General features: G+C 39.0%; 2 protein-coding genes across 6 annotated transcripts; one reads left to right on the forward strand and one right to left on the reverse strand.

Annotated features, from left to right (window-relative positions):
• Nucleotides 1–92: 92 nt before the first annotated feature.
• Nucleotides 93–9,453, reverse strand: tfdp1a (transcription factor Dp-1, a). 2 transcript variants are annotated; one of them, XM_046403831.1, is made up of 12 exons: nt 9,297–9,453; nt 7,211–7,294; nt 6,912–6,978; nt 6,593–6,714; nt 5,360–5,481; nt 5,007–5,172; nt 4,697–4,843; nt 4,534–4,602; nt 3,871–4,022; nt 2,314–2,480; nt 1,415–1,490; nt 93–1,315 (listed from the first exon to the last, which is right to left on the reverse strand). In XM_046403831.1, the coding sequence occupies exons 2-12, from the start codon at nt 7,220–7,222 to the stop codon at nt 1,177–1,179; spliced, it is 1,239 nt and encodes a 412-aa protein (XP_046259787.1). In that variant the 5' UTR covers nt 7,223–7,294; nt 9,297–9,453; the 3' UTR covers nt 93–1,176. The 2 variants fall into 2 exon arrangements, with proteins under 2 accessions (XP_046259787.1, XP_046259788.1); XM_046403832.1 differs by lacking the exon at nt 9,297–9,453 and adding an exon at nt 8,081–8,184.
• Nucleotides 8,324–17,060, forward strand: dcun1d2a (DCN1, defective in cullin neddylation 1, domain containing 2a). Of its 4 annotated transcripts, none has more exons than XM_046403838.1 (7): nt 8,324–8,520; nt 13,852–14,068; nt 14,245–14,413; nt 14,746–14,876; nt 14,961–15,043; nt 15,409–15,505; nt 15,644–17,060. In XM_046403838.1, the coding sequence occupies exons 2-7, from the start codon at nt 13,894–13,896 to the stop codon at nt 15,721–15,723; spliced, it is 735 nt and encodes a 244-aa protein (XP_046259794.1). In that variant the 5' UTR covers nt 8,324–8,520; nt 13,852–13,893; the 3' UTR covers nt 15,724–17,060. The 4 variants fall into 4 exon arrangements, with proteins under 4 accessions (XP_046259794.1, XP_046259792.1, XP_046259795.1 ...); XM_046403836.1 differs by lacking the exon at nt 8,324–8,520 and adding an exon at nt 11,696–11,844; XM_046403839.1 differs by lacking the exon at nt 8,324–8,520 and adding an exon at nt 11,864–12,076.
• The last annotated feature ends 1,046 nt before the right edge of the window (nt 17,061–18,106 follow it).

An 18,106-nucleotide genomic window follows, 5' to 3' on the forward strand; every position in this document is an offset into this window, starting at 1 on the left:
TGATGTGATCATTCAGTACATCAGGCCTGACACCAGTTAATACGTGATCTTCTTGCTTCTGCACAAAACCCACATGAAATATAGATGCAAAATTATTAAAACAATCTATATTTTTAATTTGCAAACTTATATTAGATTACAGAAAAGGTATTTGGAAGAGTCAGTACATGTGTTGCTAAGTTTTAAAAGGGAGATCTTTGAAGGGAATACATAAAGACCTATGCAACCACACTTTTTTTTTCCTTTTTTAACATCAATAATTTTTGAAGGTCTATCTTTATCACTGGCCTCTAAAGGACACTATAAGCTACAATCGTAGGATTCATATACGTAATTCACAAAAAAGCTTATTTACCTATTAGGAGCCTGGGTTATAAAAGTCTTTACCTTGCTGGTGCCATTATTGTGTAAACACTACCAAGGCGTTAACAGGGCGGTGATGGAGAATTCGTCAACTCCAGAATACAAAAAAAAAACAAAACAAAAACTAGGAAACAAGATCCAGAAAGCAGCTGCCTACAGAACAGAAGGAAGCCAGCCCAACACAATGGGGGATAAGAAACTATTTCAAATTATTGCCCTTAACACAAAACAAAGAGTATAGACACATCTGATGAAGCCCCATCCAGGGATGTAATGGCACCTGTATCAGGCCATTCAGAATCCATGATGCTGCACTAACACAGCATGTTAAAGCAGACACTTTGGCCATCTTGGAACATTCCGATCATCATCATGTCTGCCACAAGTAATTGCAAAATAATAGGAATAACTATCCAAACAAGTACATTTTACGTTCTCCAACAGCAGGTTTTACAGAGGGGTTTCTTTCTTTCTTTTTTTTTTTTTTTTTTTAAAGTGGGATGGCTTATCGAGAAGTGGATTAGACATACGAGACTTCAGCATGGTGGCCAGGCCACAGACTACAGTTCCCTTGGACAACACCACCCTCAGAGCTGTGGTGCAGGTGCTTCAGAAGCAGAAAAAAAGATGGGTGCGATACACACCTCTGTTCTTTCAATATTCATCTACACCCCTGAGAAAAGCCAGACAGAAATACAGGCATGGGAAACAGGGGAAAAGGTCAAAGAAGCACACACAAAAAAGGGGACTAAGTTCCCACGGTGAAGGTGGTTTGAAGAACTGTGCTTGTCGGAGTGGCGAGGCGTAGACAAGTTAGTCTTCATCGTCATTCTCGTCATACTCCTCGTCATCGTCGTCATCTCCCATATAAGACACTGGAGTCTCGACGCGAGACCCACTATAGTGAGAGTCATTTGAGCTGGAGGCCATGGTGCCATCAGTGCAACCATCGCTACAAGCAAAGGAGGAGTTTATCACATGTTAGGAATTAATTGTGAAATATTTGTTTCCCATCGCATTTGTAGGCTGAATTACAAGTTAGACTTCTCACCTTGCAGGATAACGGGCTCCATTGGCTGAGGACCCTCCAGTGATGTAGACGTTACTGATGGGACCCTTTGCCATCTCTGGGGAAAACAAACAAAAAAAAATACGTCCGCATAAAGAAATATGACTTTAATGTGGAGCTGAATAATAAAACAATCTCAATAAGGGAATGTGAGCAAATTCACATTACAATTTACAACAACTGATTTTACCTGCCATCCTGTAAGGTGTAAAAACACTCACAGCAACAATAACGTGGCACTTTTATTGTGAAACGTTTACAGGAAATGATTATCCACCATGTTATACAGTCACTCCTTTGACCGCAAGCCACGGTATCAAGTCAGTACACACACTTTTGAGCGGGTAGCTAAGCTGAAAAGGAGATGCAAAGCCCTGCTGCATGGGACTGAGGTGACCAGTCAAACCAAGACAACACATGTATGGAAAAGGGCAACTGCTTCTCTTAATCCACACAGAGCTGAGAAACAGCTGGGGAAATCGTTGAAAAAAAAAAAAAGGTAACACGGCATCAATTATACGGAACAGGTTTGTATATCTCAAAATTAGTGAGGCAGAAATTAGTTAAAACAATCAGGAAACAAATATTTTCCATCTCCTAAAAAGGGTACTATCCCAGCAACTACAACACACATTTAAACTGATATGCTGGCCAAAAACGCTCTGAATAACATCCTAGACCACTTTAAGAAACACTTGTTCTAGTACCCTCTAAGGCTGAACTTCCTGCAGCTGCTTTGCAATAAAATTATTTTGTGTGAAGTGAAGGATTTTCATGTGAAGTAGAAAATGAAAAACGATTTTAATTTACATTAACGGTAGTTTATGAGCTTCTAATATCTCAAAAAGAGGAAGTGATACACTACAAGCTGTGGCACTGACCTATAACGTAGGGTTCCAGAGCTTTGGGCACCAGGCTCCGTGCAACCTTCAGATCCTCTGGAGAACACTTTCCCACCTCCAAACCACAGGCCATGCCCATACGTTTCAGCACCTCAATGTCATCATGGATCTCAAACATGCTGTCAAAATTGAACAAATACTCGAACCTGTAGATGAGAAACAGGACGGAGACATGGGAAAGGGTTAATAACCAGTGTGGAGTGTAATTGTAATTAGAAAACATCCCGCTTGTTTTAGGAAAGCAGTGCAATGCAGGATGGTGGAAATCATGAAACACTTGCTACAGTTTTGCTTCTTAAGTAACAGCTGACGGATGGCCCCACAATAGAAAATTTTAAAGTGATCCACCTTCAGCTGGCTAAGAGAAAATTATTAACTCATTATTTCTCCAGACTTTGCGGGTTTCCCTGACATTTCTGAAGCCTGAAAGCGTTAAATAAGATAAATATAAGGTCTTGTTTTTTACTCTCATCTAGTACCACTGCTCATGTTTATGTCTTTTATTTGTTTTATTGCATTTTATTGTATTTTACTGTGTGGTTCTTTTATAAATAAAATGTATTATTATTATTATTATTACAGCCTCCCTAGTCATGTATTGCTGTGTTATGAAGATATGCTTATATAAAAAAACAAAAAAAAAAAACACTGTCTCCTCACTTGTGTCCCATTAAAGACAAGGCTGTGAAAATCAACAAACTGTTTTCAGTTTGTTGATTCACTGTTTTTCACTCAAATAAAAATAATAATAACGCTGATTTGAACCACAGTTATCATGGCAAGGATCAAAATGTCATAGCATTCAGCACTATAGTGAAGTTCTTGCTGATTATTGCAGTGCATTAAAGTCATAGGGCCCAAATATTACTGCTGTTTTAATGTGAGTGTTTACCATCAAAAGCATATGACCATAAAAGCTAACTTTATTGTTGCAGATAAGGTAATAAAGTTCATTGCATGTTAGTGGGGTGTTTATGTACCATCTGTAGCTACCTTTTAAAATCGAAAGAGTCCAAAACGACAGTTTGCTTACATCAAAAGGTGGGAATGTTTTCATCCTATATTAGTATTGTTACCTTACGTTTAGGTGACAGTGGGAAGGTCTCGCATTCAAAGTCAGCTGCTAAACAGCTACATATTTAAATGCTGAGTCATATTGTTCAGAAACTGTCTCCATGTATATCACACTCCACCTCAATAGCCTGGAGCTCAAGATTTCTAAATAACTTCAGGCTTACTTGCCAAGAATTAGAAAATTATTTGTTAAAAATAATTATCATTTGTGTATGGGGCAAGTAATAATTTGCCCCGACTATTCACCGACTACCTCAGGATTGCCAGAGATAATAATGCTTTAATTCAAACCTCTCAAGGAGGCTAAATGTGTGTCTACAACAAAGAGGTTAAATCATCAGGTCACTGCACAAGTCTACATATCTGTACGGTTCTTCCGATACAAATTAAGAACGTGAGCCTCGAAGGAATACAACGTCTCAAATAAACGTGCTGAAAATGAAGCCGGGCACAATTACATACTTGTCATTGGAGATGCTGCAGTCGATGACAGTTTTCTTGCTGGTGTTGACAATAATGAAGGGAAGGTGTATGATGGAGTTAGGAGGTGGAGGTCTGTTTGCCTGCTGCTCTGTCTGTCTGTTACGTTGAACCAGGTTCTTAAAAGCTATTTGCTGTAAGATGAGAGCAAAAGAAAGATGAAGCAGCCATAGACGGATAGGAAGATGTACATTATAAAGCTGTGCCGTGCATTCAATATAAACCTCAAGAAATCTCATTTACATTCATAATGCATTGAGTGTATATTCATTAGACAAATAATTAGAGACTCATCAATGTAATGTAGCGCAATAAAATAAAACCTTTGACTGTGACCTCAGCAATAAGCACGTAATTAAATTAATATCTTTCTGACAGGATCAGTCAAAACTGAACATTATTATGTTCATTAAGGTAGATTTTATGGCTGCATTGTTGTATCAAACAGCATTGCAAATTAATGGTAACAAGGTGTATGTTCTTCTTGAGAAGGTATGAGTTTTACTGAAAAGCAGAAATTGAAAGTCCTTTTTCTTTTTAACTTGTTTGATGTCGTCCACAATGAAAATCATTTTGAGCATAACCAACATTATAGCTACTGCAGCTACATGAAAAAACCCCCTGAACACAAGCACTCCTTCCCACCTGCAGTATGAGCTCCTGGAGCTGTGATTGTTTCTGCTTAATCCTCTCCAGCCGCCTTTGTCTCTCCACCTACAGTTGAAATAAAGGAATGATGATTAATAATTCTAAGAAAGGTTAAAAAGATGGTATGTCCAACAGAATGGTCTTCACTGTATGTTTCTACCTCTAGGTTTTGGCACTCTTGTGCTGAGTTGGTGGGAAGACCAATCCATTTGATTTCTTTCTTCTCTTTAGAGATAATGTTCATGGCCATGAGCACATTAAGTGCATCATACACACGCCGACGAATGTTCTTCTGGTCATATACATGCTAAAATTAAAAAAAAAACAAGAAAGCGTAATATATAACACAAAACATAAACAAAAGCTGTTTAAAGATCATTCTTAAATCTAGCACTACACTATATGTACTTATTAGTTGTTTCACAAGTTTTAATCGTTCTGAGAAAAGGTCATGCAGCGGCAGCACTCACCGCGTCATTGGGTGACATGTGGTTGTCTGAAGAGCTGAATTCTGCAACCAGTTCATCTGCAACTTCATTGTAGGTAGTTACTCCTTTCTTCTGCACTTTCTCACACACTTTCATGGAGAAATGTCTCAAGCCCTTTCCATTTTTTTCCCCTTTCTTGCCACGTTTTCTGCAGACAGAACAGATTCCACACATTGCTCAATTTTCACACCAAATGCTTTGATTAGTGTCTTAAACTTACTGTACTGATCTTCTTTTGATATAAAATAATGTATTTGATACATGCTAAAAACATAATTTAATCTCCACAGAGATCTACAATGATGTTCTAAACTTATAAAGTAAAGGACCTTTACCCTGATGACCAAGGAGAGGCGTCGGACGGTTGACTCTGAGTGAGGAACTGGGAACTGGGTGTGTGTGGACTGTTTACCAAAATGGTATTGGATACCGTAGGCCTCTGTGGTGTTCCAATCACCTAAAAAGGAGAGAGAAAAGTAAGAAAAATAATTAAAGAACTGGTTCAGAATTTCTCAACTCTCAAAACAACAATCAGCTGCCCGTATGCACACTGAAACAGGTTTTGCACTTTTCTCCTGATAATACTGGCCAATGAAAGATTCCCTCCTAATGCACTTTCAGTGTAAGTGACTGGGGACTAAATGCACAGTCCTAATTGTGGTAGTTCTGCAGGGTCAGTGGTTAGCACTCAGGTGGGGCAGAGTGTTTTCTGTGTGGAGTTTGCATGTTCTCCTTGTGCTTGAGTGTGTCACATCCCCATCAAAAATATGTATTTTAGTTCAGTTCTTCTGTCAGTGCCCTTGACTGAGGCACTGGTATAGAGCTGGAGTTGTAGGCTACAGCAAAACTATATGCAATTACCCTCAATTAGAATTACTTAGACCTTTGAACATTTGTTGAATGTACAGGTGGAGCAGAAAAGGCAGCTTTTGAAAACAAACATTTCATTAGTGACTCATTAAATCTCCTCTCATTAGACACAAATTCATGCTTCAAATGCTGTTGTTTAATGCTTAAATTAAGTTTTAATGGATGACAACACATATTAGTATTTCAGGCATCTTACTGAATTAATAAATTATCGGTTATGAACATGGCTGGTGATCGATAAAATAATTATTTAAAATGTAAAATGTACTCTAATAATAACAACAATAATAATAATAATAATAATGTGAGGAGTCTAGGAGATAGGTGATCTATTCCTTCACTAAGGTGATATCTAAGCTGATTTCCGTTATGTATACATTCCCCGTATATAATGAGATGATGGGTGTAATCCTGCTGACTGTAGAGTTGATAAGCTTAGGATCAACTGTCTCCACCTACCCTCCGCCCGGTCACCTCACAATGATAAAGGAGGGGCTTACACAACAGTAAGACACAGCACAGAAACCAAGCAAGCATAGTTATTCACAAATGAGTCTTCAGGTTACTGACATGTTAGAAAGCTGAGCTTTTTACATCTATTGAAGGTTCTAAACTCTCCTAAAAATGTGGTTAAGAAAGCACAAAAGACTCAAATTATTTAACTATACAGCATGTTAGTTGTGTGAAGCTTCACTCACCATGTGTGGTACATGTTGCACATGTGCTGCAATGTTCACATTGGATGGTCCAAGGGTTTTGGGCAGTAACTGTTTGGCCACAGGGGCAGCTGTAGGCTGGACAGTAACCAAAGATAGGACACCTAATAGAGGACATGAGGAGACCAGTAATGTAACCAGTAGCTCTTGATTGATACTCCATTGCCCCCTATTGTCCAAGTACGAGCACATTAGCCTACACCAGAAGAAGCAGTGTTTCCTTTGTGAGACATGCAATAAATGAAATTAGACTGTCTGTAATGTAAAGGAAATACTGCGCACTGTGTGCAATTGTTTATACCTTTGCTAGGGCTCAGATTCTGATCGATGAAAACCTTCAGCTCTCCATTTGTTTCAATCAGACCAGCCTGCGAAGACACAAACTTAATACACTCCACAATCACAACATTTAAAGTACAAAATGAGTCCAGTTAAACTAGAATACAGAGGAAATAACATGAGGCTGTGGGCGACGTCACACACAAATTACGACAACTTAACCTCTACACCTTCATGTGCCATCAGCTAGTGCCAAAAGAGTGGTACCTCAACTGAATGACTGTTTTCTACAAAAAGCATGCAGATAACTTAGTAACTTACATCTTTAGCCATGATCCCAAAGGACCGGAGTGAAACTTCGGGCTAAAAAGAAAAATGTTCTTCTATTTGTCACTGTTCAGATCCCTGAAAACAGAAAGAAGACAAACTATTAGGTGACAGTAGCATGTTTCTAATGTGACCCAAATAATAAATATTCAAGATATTTCCAGGGCCTGAATATTTTACTTTGTTTTGGGTTTAAATTAAACTGCTCTTATTTTAAGGCCCATTGGAACTGCCTGCTGGCAGCACACTGTACAAAGCTACATCACTCACGTTAGCTTGAGTGATGTAATATTCTTCTTACAAGACAAAAATTGGTGGAAAATGTTTAGATTTTCGACCAATCTCGATCCAAGAGACATTTCTGAAAGCACCGTGTATGCAGAAAGACATAATGAACCACTCTCTGATGCTCACAACTTTTACGATGCGAAGTGTGCATAAGGCCTACTTCAGGTACCGAGCATGTCCGGAGGAGAGGCATCGCCGAACTTCTGCTACAGGTCATGCTAACTTTACCACACTGGCGCAAAACTATTCATTTGTCTTAAGTGATAGCACTATGAAGTTACAGGTATTACTAGTGCATGCGCTCGTAACAGCATCCATGACACACGACGACAGCAATGAACAATCTTTTGTTGAATGCAGCTAACTGTAACTGCTAACAGTTAGCATTAGATTCAACTTGCTGGCGCTAGCTAGCAGTTAGCTTATGCACGTTTTGAAAGAATTCAAATTAAAATTTAGCGATTATTGCTTCCGTGCTGCACCTTCCAAACGAAATTGAGTATGGGTTAACATTTAAGAAATGTGTAAGCATTTCGCACGATGAATGAAGATAATGTAGTCATTCTGTGCACTTACGAGTGCACTCTCCTGTTTCTTCGACGGCTGTTGTTGTTGGCATTTGAGAATGGAGGAAGAGGAGGTCTAAATCCCTACCAAACAGGAAACAAACTGAGCAATGTCGAAGTAGTTTTCAATAATTCTATAGTTAATTAAAGTGGTGAGATATTTTAATAGTGTTGAGTGTTTAACTTCTGTTTATTTTTTTTCTCTTTAAGTTTCTGTTTTTTGTCATTACACAATAGACAAGGCCAGGATTTGCCTGTCGGTCGAGTACTTAAGCTGTACAAAAAGTGATCTTTCTCAGCTAAAGAAACATGAAGCACTGGCTAGGAACCAGATTCCGTTGACATTTAAATAAAAACAGTATTTGCTTTATTCACAATGTGATTGTAATGGTACATTTAAAAGTCACACCCGAAATATTTCACAGCTTCTGACATACCAGTTACTTAAAGGTAAGTCGATTATTAGTGTTCAACTGTAGTTTACTGACAATCATTGATCTCATTGTGAAGTATCTATCAGTCAACAAACATACAGTGATGATGTCGCCCTTGCACATTTTACATTGTGTAATGTATTCAACCACATACCGAACTAGCCCTATTATTTTAGATTGAATTAAACATCGACCTTACGATTACTACCTTTTGGCTAAATTAGATTTGATCATCCGGTGAACATACATATTGAATATATTTGAGTTCAGTGTCAATGTCGTTTCTGGACAAAATAGTTCGTCAAAACCTCAGAAAAAAACGGATCGTTTAATAGCAGCTGTATTAATGTCTGCTGTTCCATGAAATACCGTGGACCCTTAAGTTAACGGTTATCGTTTGTTACGCGTGTTAAGTTAGCAACTTCTCATAACACAACTTATATTAAACGTTTATATTACAGCAACGACTAGGACTTTGCTAGTTAGCAATGTCCACTGAGGATTTTAGCAACGAGCTAAATCGCGTTTACGGCTAAAAAGCCAGGACCATCGGCGCTTTGTTAGCCAATTGGCGATACGATAGCTAGGAGCTTGCGGACAAGCTAGTCCACAGCTGTCATCCGCAACACTGACAAAATTAGCTGCAAATTTGACATGGTTGGCTTTATATCTGTTGGTAGTATATTTTCAAGGCATTTAAAAACACAATAACTAGTAAAGCAGATATCTAACATTAAAAACTTCATTTTGCGGTAACTGGGTAGCGAGCCAAAGTCGATAAACATAGCTTACCGGTGCACTTCACAAGTTAGCAAAGCCGTTTGTTAGCCTTTTCTATCCACTCCCTGCTAGCCTTGCTACAGCAGCGCGTCTCACAATCTGATCTTGGCGGTGTCTCGCAATAGCGGTGCCTGATTGGACAGCATCGATGAGACGAAAGCAAAGCAGTCAAAGTAGTTCATGCCCACCCTCTGCATCACTTCGGATTGGTGGAAACCAACCAGCTTCAAAGATGGCCTACATATACTGCCATCTACCGCTCAGGAGTATAAGGATAAGTTTTACTTCTGTACTTCTAACTAACCTGGGTGCTCTAGGAAGGTTAGCTTGCACCCAAAGGATATTCAGAACACATTGCAGTTTCATTGCTTTAGCCACATTGCTTCAGCCACATTAGAAGTCGGTTAGGGATGACGGCATATTAAACACAAATTGGCTCCCAATTGCACTGAAGAACAACCTTGTCAGTTTTGTAGTGTGTGTATAGAATGACAAAACTTTGAAACCATGCAGAGTAAGGGGATAAGACTGCATCTGCAGCAAAGAGCACATTTACTTGTCTTTTGAAACTATATAGCTAAGCTATCTTTAAAGGACTTCAAGGTCATGTCTTCTGTCTTTTCTCTGAAAATATGGGAGGGATGTAATCACCTCAGGAGGAGTTCAGAGTCTACACTTAGATAGAGATTACATATTTTGGGTCGTGGGGCTCTTGTCACTCATATTTTAGTCAAGATATGAAGAAAGTGTATCATTCTTTCATTAAATTAAAACAAAATAGAAACCACTAACCCTGCAATTCATGGATCATCTGCTCCACCTATTTTTCCTAAAGGGAACAATAATTTAGATAATGTATTTCTTTTGATGTCTAGTCAAACTTTTCTGAGAAGCTGAAGCATGGGCTTGATGAAACAGAATTCATGACCTAAGCATTTTTCAGAACCTGGCTACAGCTTTGGCTATATGGCAGGGTGCAAAATACTGTATATTATTTTTTCAATGGCAGCCCTCACTGTTTACTACAAACAACATCAAATATGAGTTGGGAGGCAAAATTCAGTCGCACATGGTAAGTAGAGATATCTAAGATGCAATCTGATGTTGTATGAACTGCCATCCATCTCAACTGAATCTGATAACGACAGAATCCAAGAAGGTCTGAAGAGTAAAAGCTAAAATGAACCCAACAAATACACTGAATTGCCAGTCCAACAGCACACAATAAATTCCACTTCATATTGTTCAGTTTTTGTTGAAATTATGTTAGAAAGGTATTGATTTACGATAATAATTTTGAGGGATGTAGTAAGTGGGGCTGTTGAGCTGTGTTAGGTTGTGTGGGTGTTTCTACTATTTTGTCCTCCTTATTTAAATCACTGGAGTTAGACTAAATATTAGAAACACCAATCAGTATAACTGAGAACAAAATGCTGTGTCAGATAGGAGTCTTCCCCCTCCATAACTGTAAATTACAGGCAGCATGTCATTTATTCCAAAGTGTGTCATTCAGTCAGGCTTTTTTCATTGTATAACAAGAAAAGGAAGGCTGACGTCCTCAGATATTCTATCAGCAGCAGTGCTGTGTTATTCACACTTGTTGAGGGGTGTATTCGTGTTCACAAAATACAGCTCAGATTAGCCTGAGTCAGGCAGACAGAAAGCAATATTTTATTTTTCTTGTAAGGGTTGTGGGTTTCTTATTCTTGTGTATTATGAGGATTCAGATTCCTTAAATATCACACAATAGTGAAAACAAAGTAAAGACAGATCTTTGCGATAACAATGCTTTGACAGAGAGAGAAACATCACCTTTCTGTGCTACTTGGCTGGAGCTGCATTACACATCTCTCTCTCAAATTCAAATGTTCTTTATTGGCATGTCACTTATTACCAAAGCATGTTGTGCAAGGTTTATGAATATAATAATTCAGAATAGAAGAAGAAAAGATATCATTTTTTATACCTCACTTCTCTTTGTATGGATTGTACACAACATTTGAATTCTATACTCATTTGAAAAAAGAAAACTTGTACTGTAGCATAGAACACAATTGGACATATATTTTCCGTCTGTGTATATTAAGAGTGACTGCTCATTACAGATGCAGATGCAGTGTGGTGTTTGTTGTGGGACGGTTGGTCTAAGAGTGTCTGCAGTAGTACAGTAGGTGGTGAAGGGTGGGGTTAACTTTATTTTTAACAGTGTTGTTTACAGTTTGGTGAGTTTTGCTGTGGTGTATAGTACATAAGTAAAACATGTCCTTTCCTTCATTTTTTAACCTTAATTTTTTTTATACATTTTTCCTGGTTATACTTACATACTTTATGCAGGACTTTTACTTGTAACCGAGTAATTTTACAGTGTTGTAGTAGTACTTTTTCTCAGGTAAAGGATCTGAATGGCCTCCTCCAGCACTGTAGTTAAGACAAATAACAGAGCAGTTACTGTCAAGCTCATCTTTCTACTGAAACATACTGTTGACTGACTACTTCCGCGCAAGCGCAGAATGAGCGACAGTCGGGTTCCCAAACTGGTCAAACAGCGGGTGTGAAAATGGTAGGTAACCAAAATAAACACAATCCCAGGTATTGGCCCTGGTGCCATTTAGTCGTACATTCAATACTATCGTCGTATTATTCAAGTGCATGCTGTGTCGCGTTTTGGCAAGCCAACAATTATCAGTTACTTGTGTTCGCTGCTATTACAGGGAAGGTCAGTTGATATTTTGAGAGCAGCTAGCTAGCTACACGTCCCTTTTTGGCAGTCTGGCAACTTCGACTGTGAGCAGGTCAGCCGTTGGACCTGAAACACTCACACACACACGGGGTCGTTTTATTGAAATCCTGCAGTATTCGTAACCATAACTGTCTATTCCTTTGATACCATCTTAATCGTTGATGTCAGTCAGACATTCTGGCTAGCTTAGCTAACGTTAGCCAGTTTAAGTTACTAGCTGGTGGTATGTACATAATGCTAACCCAACGTTACCCTTCTGGTCTGACAATAGTCATTGCTGTCTGAACTGCAGCCACTACGGACGTTTGACTTCACGTTGTCGTTATTAACAGCAATCAGTAGCGGTTGGTGAAGTGATTAGCAGCTCGGCGAACTCAGAGTTTGAGTCTCCGGTTTCAGGAAATGCTGATCTTCAGTGAAGTGCACATATGCTGCAGCTGGTGTGAGGAGATGGCATGGTAATTGTCGATAGAGCTGGGCAGCTATTTCAGGGTAATATTGATTAGGGCTGGAATATAAGATAAGAAGTTTCATTATCAATTAATATACTTTGTTACTCAGTTAAGGATTTGCTCTACAAAATGTGCATCATAGTTTCCCTTACCCCAAGGCTCAGAAAAGCTTCATGTGTATTGTTTTGCCAGTCAATCCAAAACTCACAGATTCTGAAAGTTATCTTTAAAAATGTAATAATTGTCTATCTAAATTCTTACTGATTATTTCTGTCAAATAAGTAGATTTGCCTGAATTTGGTTTAGAATATGACAATGACTTAAAGTGTTTATTGTTGGATTTTAAAAGGGCAGCTTGTAAGATATGGCTAGAATTTTAGTTTAATACGGTCAAAAAATGAACTAACATTAACAGCAGAATGGGAAGAAATGACAACACCAATGTTAGAAAAGACATCTGTGCATTTTGTTGCAGAGGTATCTTGTAAAGTTGGCATGTTAGCCCCAGCTAGCCCCAGCCTGTCTTGTTTCGTAATGCCACTTTGCACCACTAGAGGTGATAGTCCTATATTCCACTGTGACTCCCTCCATGATTCCAGGTCAATGCCCAGGCAGAGTCCCGTCAGCTATAGGGCTAACTGGACTAACTTAGCTAAGGTTGGCTATAGCTACAGCTCAGTATAACCAGAGCAAGCAGTATCATTAATTGCTGAATAGTTTAATGACGTTCTGAATTTGGCTGTCTGGCTGTAGCCGTTTGAAATGTACACTCAGTGCCATTTCACGCTTGTAATTATAAGTGATTTCTTAAAAAACTCTGCACTTACCTCATAGATGTGCACATTTCTGTACTGCAAAATATCTTCACACATGTATAAAGTATTCTAACAGTATTATTAATACTTTTAAATTAGAATCTTTTTAATATTGCCAAGTATAACTGGCAGGGTGTTTGTATTACACTCCAGACTTGTTGCACCTCGAGGTCCCAGTGATGGCATCCCATTTCCCTACTCATGTTACATCTATGAATGTAGTTATCTGAGGGGGCCCCCCAGGGTACAGCATGTGCTTTGGAAATCCACAACGTCCCCCTTCAGTAAAGCCTGTGTTGCTGTTGGACAGGACATAATTATCACCACCTGTAACGTGTGTTTGTCAGTGTGACAGACTAACATTTTGCAGCACATGTCAGAGTGTTTGTGAGTGTCTCCCAGTCTTTTCAGTTGTCTTCATTGCTGCCTGGATGCCTGTAGATGTGTGTGTCTCGCTGTGTGTTTTTGTCTGTGTTTCGCTCTGTGTGTGCATGTTGTTGTCTCTACTCCCTGGTCTGATCACACCGGTGTCTGACAGCCCCTGTCCTGTACTTACACAGCATAAGCTGAAGTCTTCGCAGAGGGACAAGGTACGGCAGTTCATGTCCTTTACACAGGCTGGGGAGAAGACGGCTGTGTACTGCCTCACACAGAATGACTGGAAATTAGAAGTTGCTACTGACAATTACTTTCAGAATCCAGATCTCTACTGTAAGGAATCCATGAAAACATCAGTAGACCGGAAAAAGCTGGAGCAGCTCTACAATCGCTACAAAGGTAAGTGGGATAAATAACAGCATGTGTTTTGTGTTATAACTTAAAATATTTACTAGGGTAGTGTTGCTCCAGAAAGGATTGCGTTATTGAAAGGTTATGCACACTACTTGTTTGCAAAGTGTCAGTGTAAGGGTTTATATATATATATATATTTTTTTTTTTTTTTTCCTTGACAGATCCTCAGGATGAGAATAAAATTGGTATTGATGGGATCCAACAGTTTTGTGATGACCTCTCGCTGGATCCAGCTAGCATCACTGTGCTGGTTGTTGCATGGAAGTTTCGCGCTGCCACTCAGTGCGAGTTCACCAAGAAAGAGTTTCTGGATGGAATGACAGAGCTTGGGTGAGTGTTGACATCAGCAGCGCGTGATATGCTCCAAAGTGGGACATAAACACTGTGTCTTGAAGTATCTTTGCATGTTGATTCTCTTGGTGTAACTCCAGGGAGAGAAGGGTGTCTATATATAGACCCACTCAACCACAGCTTGAGTATTCTGTGTCTTCGTGGAATGACTCAGTGGGAGAGCTGCAATGTTTTGACTTTTTGAGGGTCATATGTCAAAGTTAACTAAAGCCATTTTGTCATCATGTAGCATGTAGACCGTCGTGTTTCAACTGGTTAAGGTGTCTGCATGCATTCAGTTTGTTTATTGCTTAAACTGTCTACTTTTCTAGGTGCGACAGCCCAGAGAAACTGAAGGCCCTTTTGCCAAGATTAGAGCAGGAGCTCAAAGATAGTGGGAAGTTCAAGGACTTCTACCAGTTCACCTTTAACTTTGCCAAAAATCCTGGACAGAAGGGTCTAGGTAAGAACACTGACAATAACAACAAGTTGCTGAATTACAAAGTTACTGTGGGAATTAAGTGTTCTGCCCTTCGTCTATGTGCAGACTTGGAGATGGCCGTAGCCTACTGGAATCTGGTTCTGTCAGGACGATTTAAGTTCCTTGATCTTTGGAATAGATTCCTTTTGGTGAGTATTGACCATGATGTGACCAGCCGAAAGGCAATTTCTTTATCAATGTCAGTTGACAACTTCAGTGTTTCTGCTATTAGTTCCATCCAGCGACAGTCTTTTTGTCTAGCATTTACCTCTACCTTCATGATACCCGATATAAACAAGAAACCAATGAGTTCCACTCACTTAGGCTTCCAAAAAGGAGACCAAGAATGCCGGTCTCAGATCAGATCTTAACTCATGGTTCACTAGGGACCATGAGTGGCAAAAATATAATGGCAAAAATGTCTACACTTTCTGGTTGTAGATGTAGAGGGAAAAAAAGAGATGCGGGAAATCATGTACATATCAATATGTTTACCAGCATTTGTTAATTACAGGAGCACCACAAACGATCCATCCCAAAGGACACATGGAATCTATTGTTGGATTTTGGAAACATGATTGCAGACGACATGTCAAACTACGATGAAGAAGGTGGGTTTGGAATAACAAACATCATTCAGACAAAAGATTTAGCACTGATCAAATTGCTTTCTGAGTACTGCTGTGAAAATGGACCTTGTGATTTAAGCCACTGCAACACTAATGATATCTCGGTTGTTTCTTCCTCAGGAGCATGGCCAGTCCTTATAGATGATTTTGTGGAATTTGCTCGACCAATTGTAACAGGATCAAAACGTAAAACTTTCTAAATACAATTCCATCTCTGGAAACCCAGAACGTTGTTTCTTTTACAGTGACTTCATAGTTTTTTTAAGACTTGTACAAAAAAGTGAAAATTGTAGACTTCAGAAAGAAAACAGAAGCACTTGAAACTGTCAGGAAACCACCTTTCAGGGAGCTGAGTAAAAACTATGAGAACAACTGGCCACATTTTTGTCCTCATGAGACTGAGGCGTCATATGGACATTGCCTGATTCACCTCCATCTCTCTCCTGCTGGATGCTCCGTATTCTGGACACCCCTCTGCTCGGCTCCAGGAGGAGCACCACCTGACAGGCCACAGTCCTGTAAGTGGGGATGGACATAGCACTAAGAGGAGGTTCACCTGCTATGTGTACTCTAAAGGGACTGGAGAGGAGAAAACTGTGTGTTTTAAGATGTGTCCTTGTCAGCTTTGTTTTGTTATATGAAGCTCTGAGTGACTGTGCAAAGTTCCCATGTCTTGCTCTAACTTTAAGACCGAGTGCTCACTACACCAGCACCGACAGAACTGTTGCAGTTTTTACTGTACATACTGTATCTATTGGGACAGTTTACAAAGAGAGCTATATGAAGAATAATATAAATATGTTCAATTTATAAATGCAAAAGATGAATCTTTTATGTACAGTAAATGCTAAGATCTCTAACAGGATGCCTCGGTATCATGGATGATGCTCTTGGTTTAATTATTAGGTCGATCTGTCAAGTCATGGAGTTGTGAGTTCCTAATTGAAAGCATGTTAAACACATTTCACGTCACCTCGGGCTGGTTTCACAAATACATTTTCACTAAGTGAAAAGCAGTGCTTTAATTTAGACAGTTGGTATTGGTTTGTGGTGTTCATGTGTCAGATTGATCTGAGTTGGGAGTGGGTCTTAAATCCTAAGTGTGACCTAGTCAGTCCTATCCACAGAACCACGATTGTGCTTTCAAAAGATAATTTTCTAACTGTTGAGAAAAGAGCTTTGTTTTTATCAGATGATCCCTCTGAGATATTAATGATGCTAAAGCAACTATTGAGCAGCATTTAAATGAACTTTAAGATTAAGAAGTTACAGACCCTTAGGATTGCATGGCACATATCTGTATGTTATGGCAATGCGATGAGAACACAGGACACTGAAGAGAGAGGGCAACAGCAGGACGATAAAGTAAGCCTTAAGAATAAGTATCTCTGTTCAATATTTATGTTTCTGTTCAAGCCCATCTGTCCAGTGTTACAGAAGGTAGTGAAAATTAGAATATATTGTTGATACATCATGTAAGTAGCCTAAGTATATTGTTCATTTAAGAAAGATGAATAAAGCATGAGTTTTTCCATAATCATACATGTAAATAGTTCTTTTGTTTTCAGTGGGTGAGATGATGGACACATTTTATATCACATCCAGCAAAACAACAGTGTAGCTAGTGTTTCACAAGCTTTAATGTCACATTGTTTGGAATTTCCTTCCATATTGATTGTTAACAAATTCTGTTAATTGAGATTTTGTAAATAGCACTTAGCAATGATAATGCTTTGTAAAACAAGTTGAATTAGTCAGTTAGTTCCATTGTTTATTATGTTTTTATTTATCTGTTTTGAAACTTAGAACGGAAGACATTGGAGTATTAGATGATGAGCAACAGGATGTCTGTGGCACTCTGAAAGGGAGTTCATAAAGCTTAACATTGCCATTTCCTTCTTGTGGCTTAGGAGTTAAGACATCAACTACGAACCACAACATTCTCAGCTCAAATTTTGTCCCCCATCATATTCAATAGAAACACATTAGGAAGGGACTTTTTAATGGCTGGTAGGAACAGGAGGAGTGATTACAACAAGGCAAAAGTGTTTCAGTGTACATAAGCAGCTAACTGTTGTTCTCAAAGATATGAAAAAATGTGAACCTGTCCTTTATGAACACCAAGGACATGTCCTCTGTATGATATCTGGGCACTTTGGGAATGTACTGTAACAATCTTAGGATTTAGAGTTTAAACACTACAATTACCTTATTCTACTCAGTGTGATTTTAGAGGAAAATGTCAACATTTTGTTATTTGACTGTTTTAAGGGAAAAACCATTAAAATGCATTAACAGATTTTATAGGCCACTGGAGGATCAGGCACAAGTTGTGAACACAACATCCAACATGTAATCACCTTTTGAAGTTAATATGGTGAACATGTAAGCAAACAGTTGCCTATTTACACGTCCAAGAACTTAAGTCCAGCATTCCCTTACTTTTTAGCTCCGTCTGAAGGGAAACATCTGTCTCTTTAGCTGCTAAATGCTCCACAATGTCCGCTCTTTAGTCCTCAGCAGGCAGTGTAAAATGGGTTTGCCTCCCTGCATGTAAGGAGGTGAGGAGGGGGAAGGGTATAT

Source organism: Scatophagus argus, chromosome 11 (genome assembly GCF_020382885.2).
Source record: "Scatophagus argus isolate fScaArg1 chromosome 11, fScaArg1.pri, whole genome shotgun sequence".
Taxonomy (NCBI): Eukaryota; Metazoa; Chordata; class Actinopteri; family Scatophagidae; genus Scatophagus; species Scatophagus argus.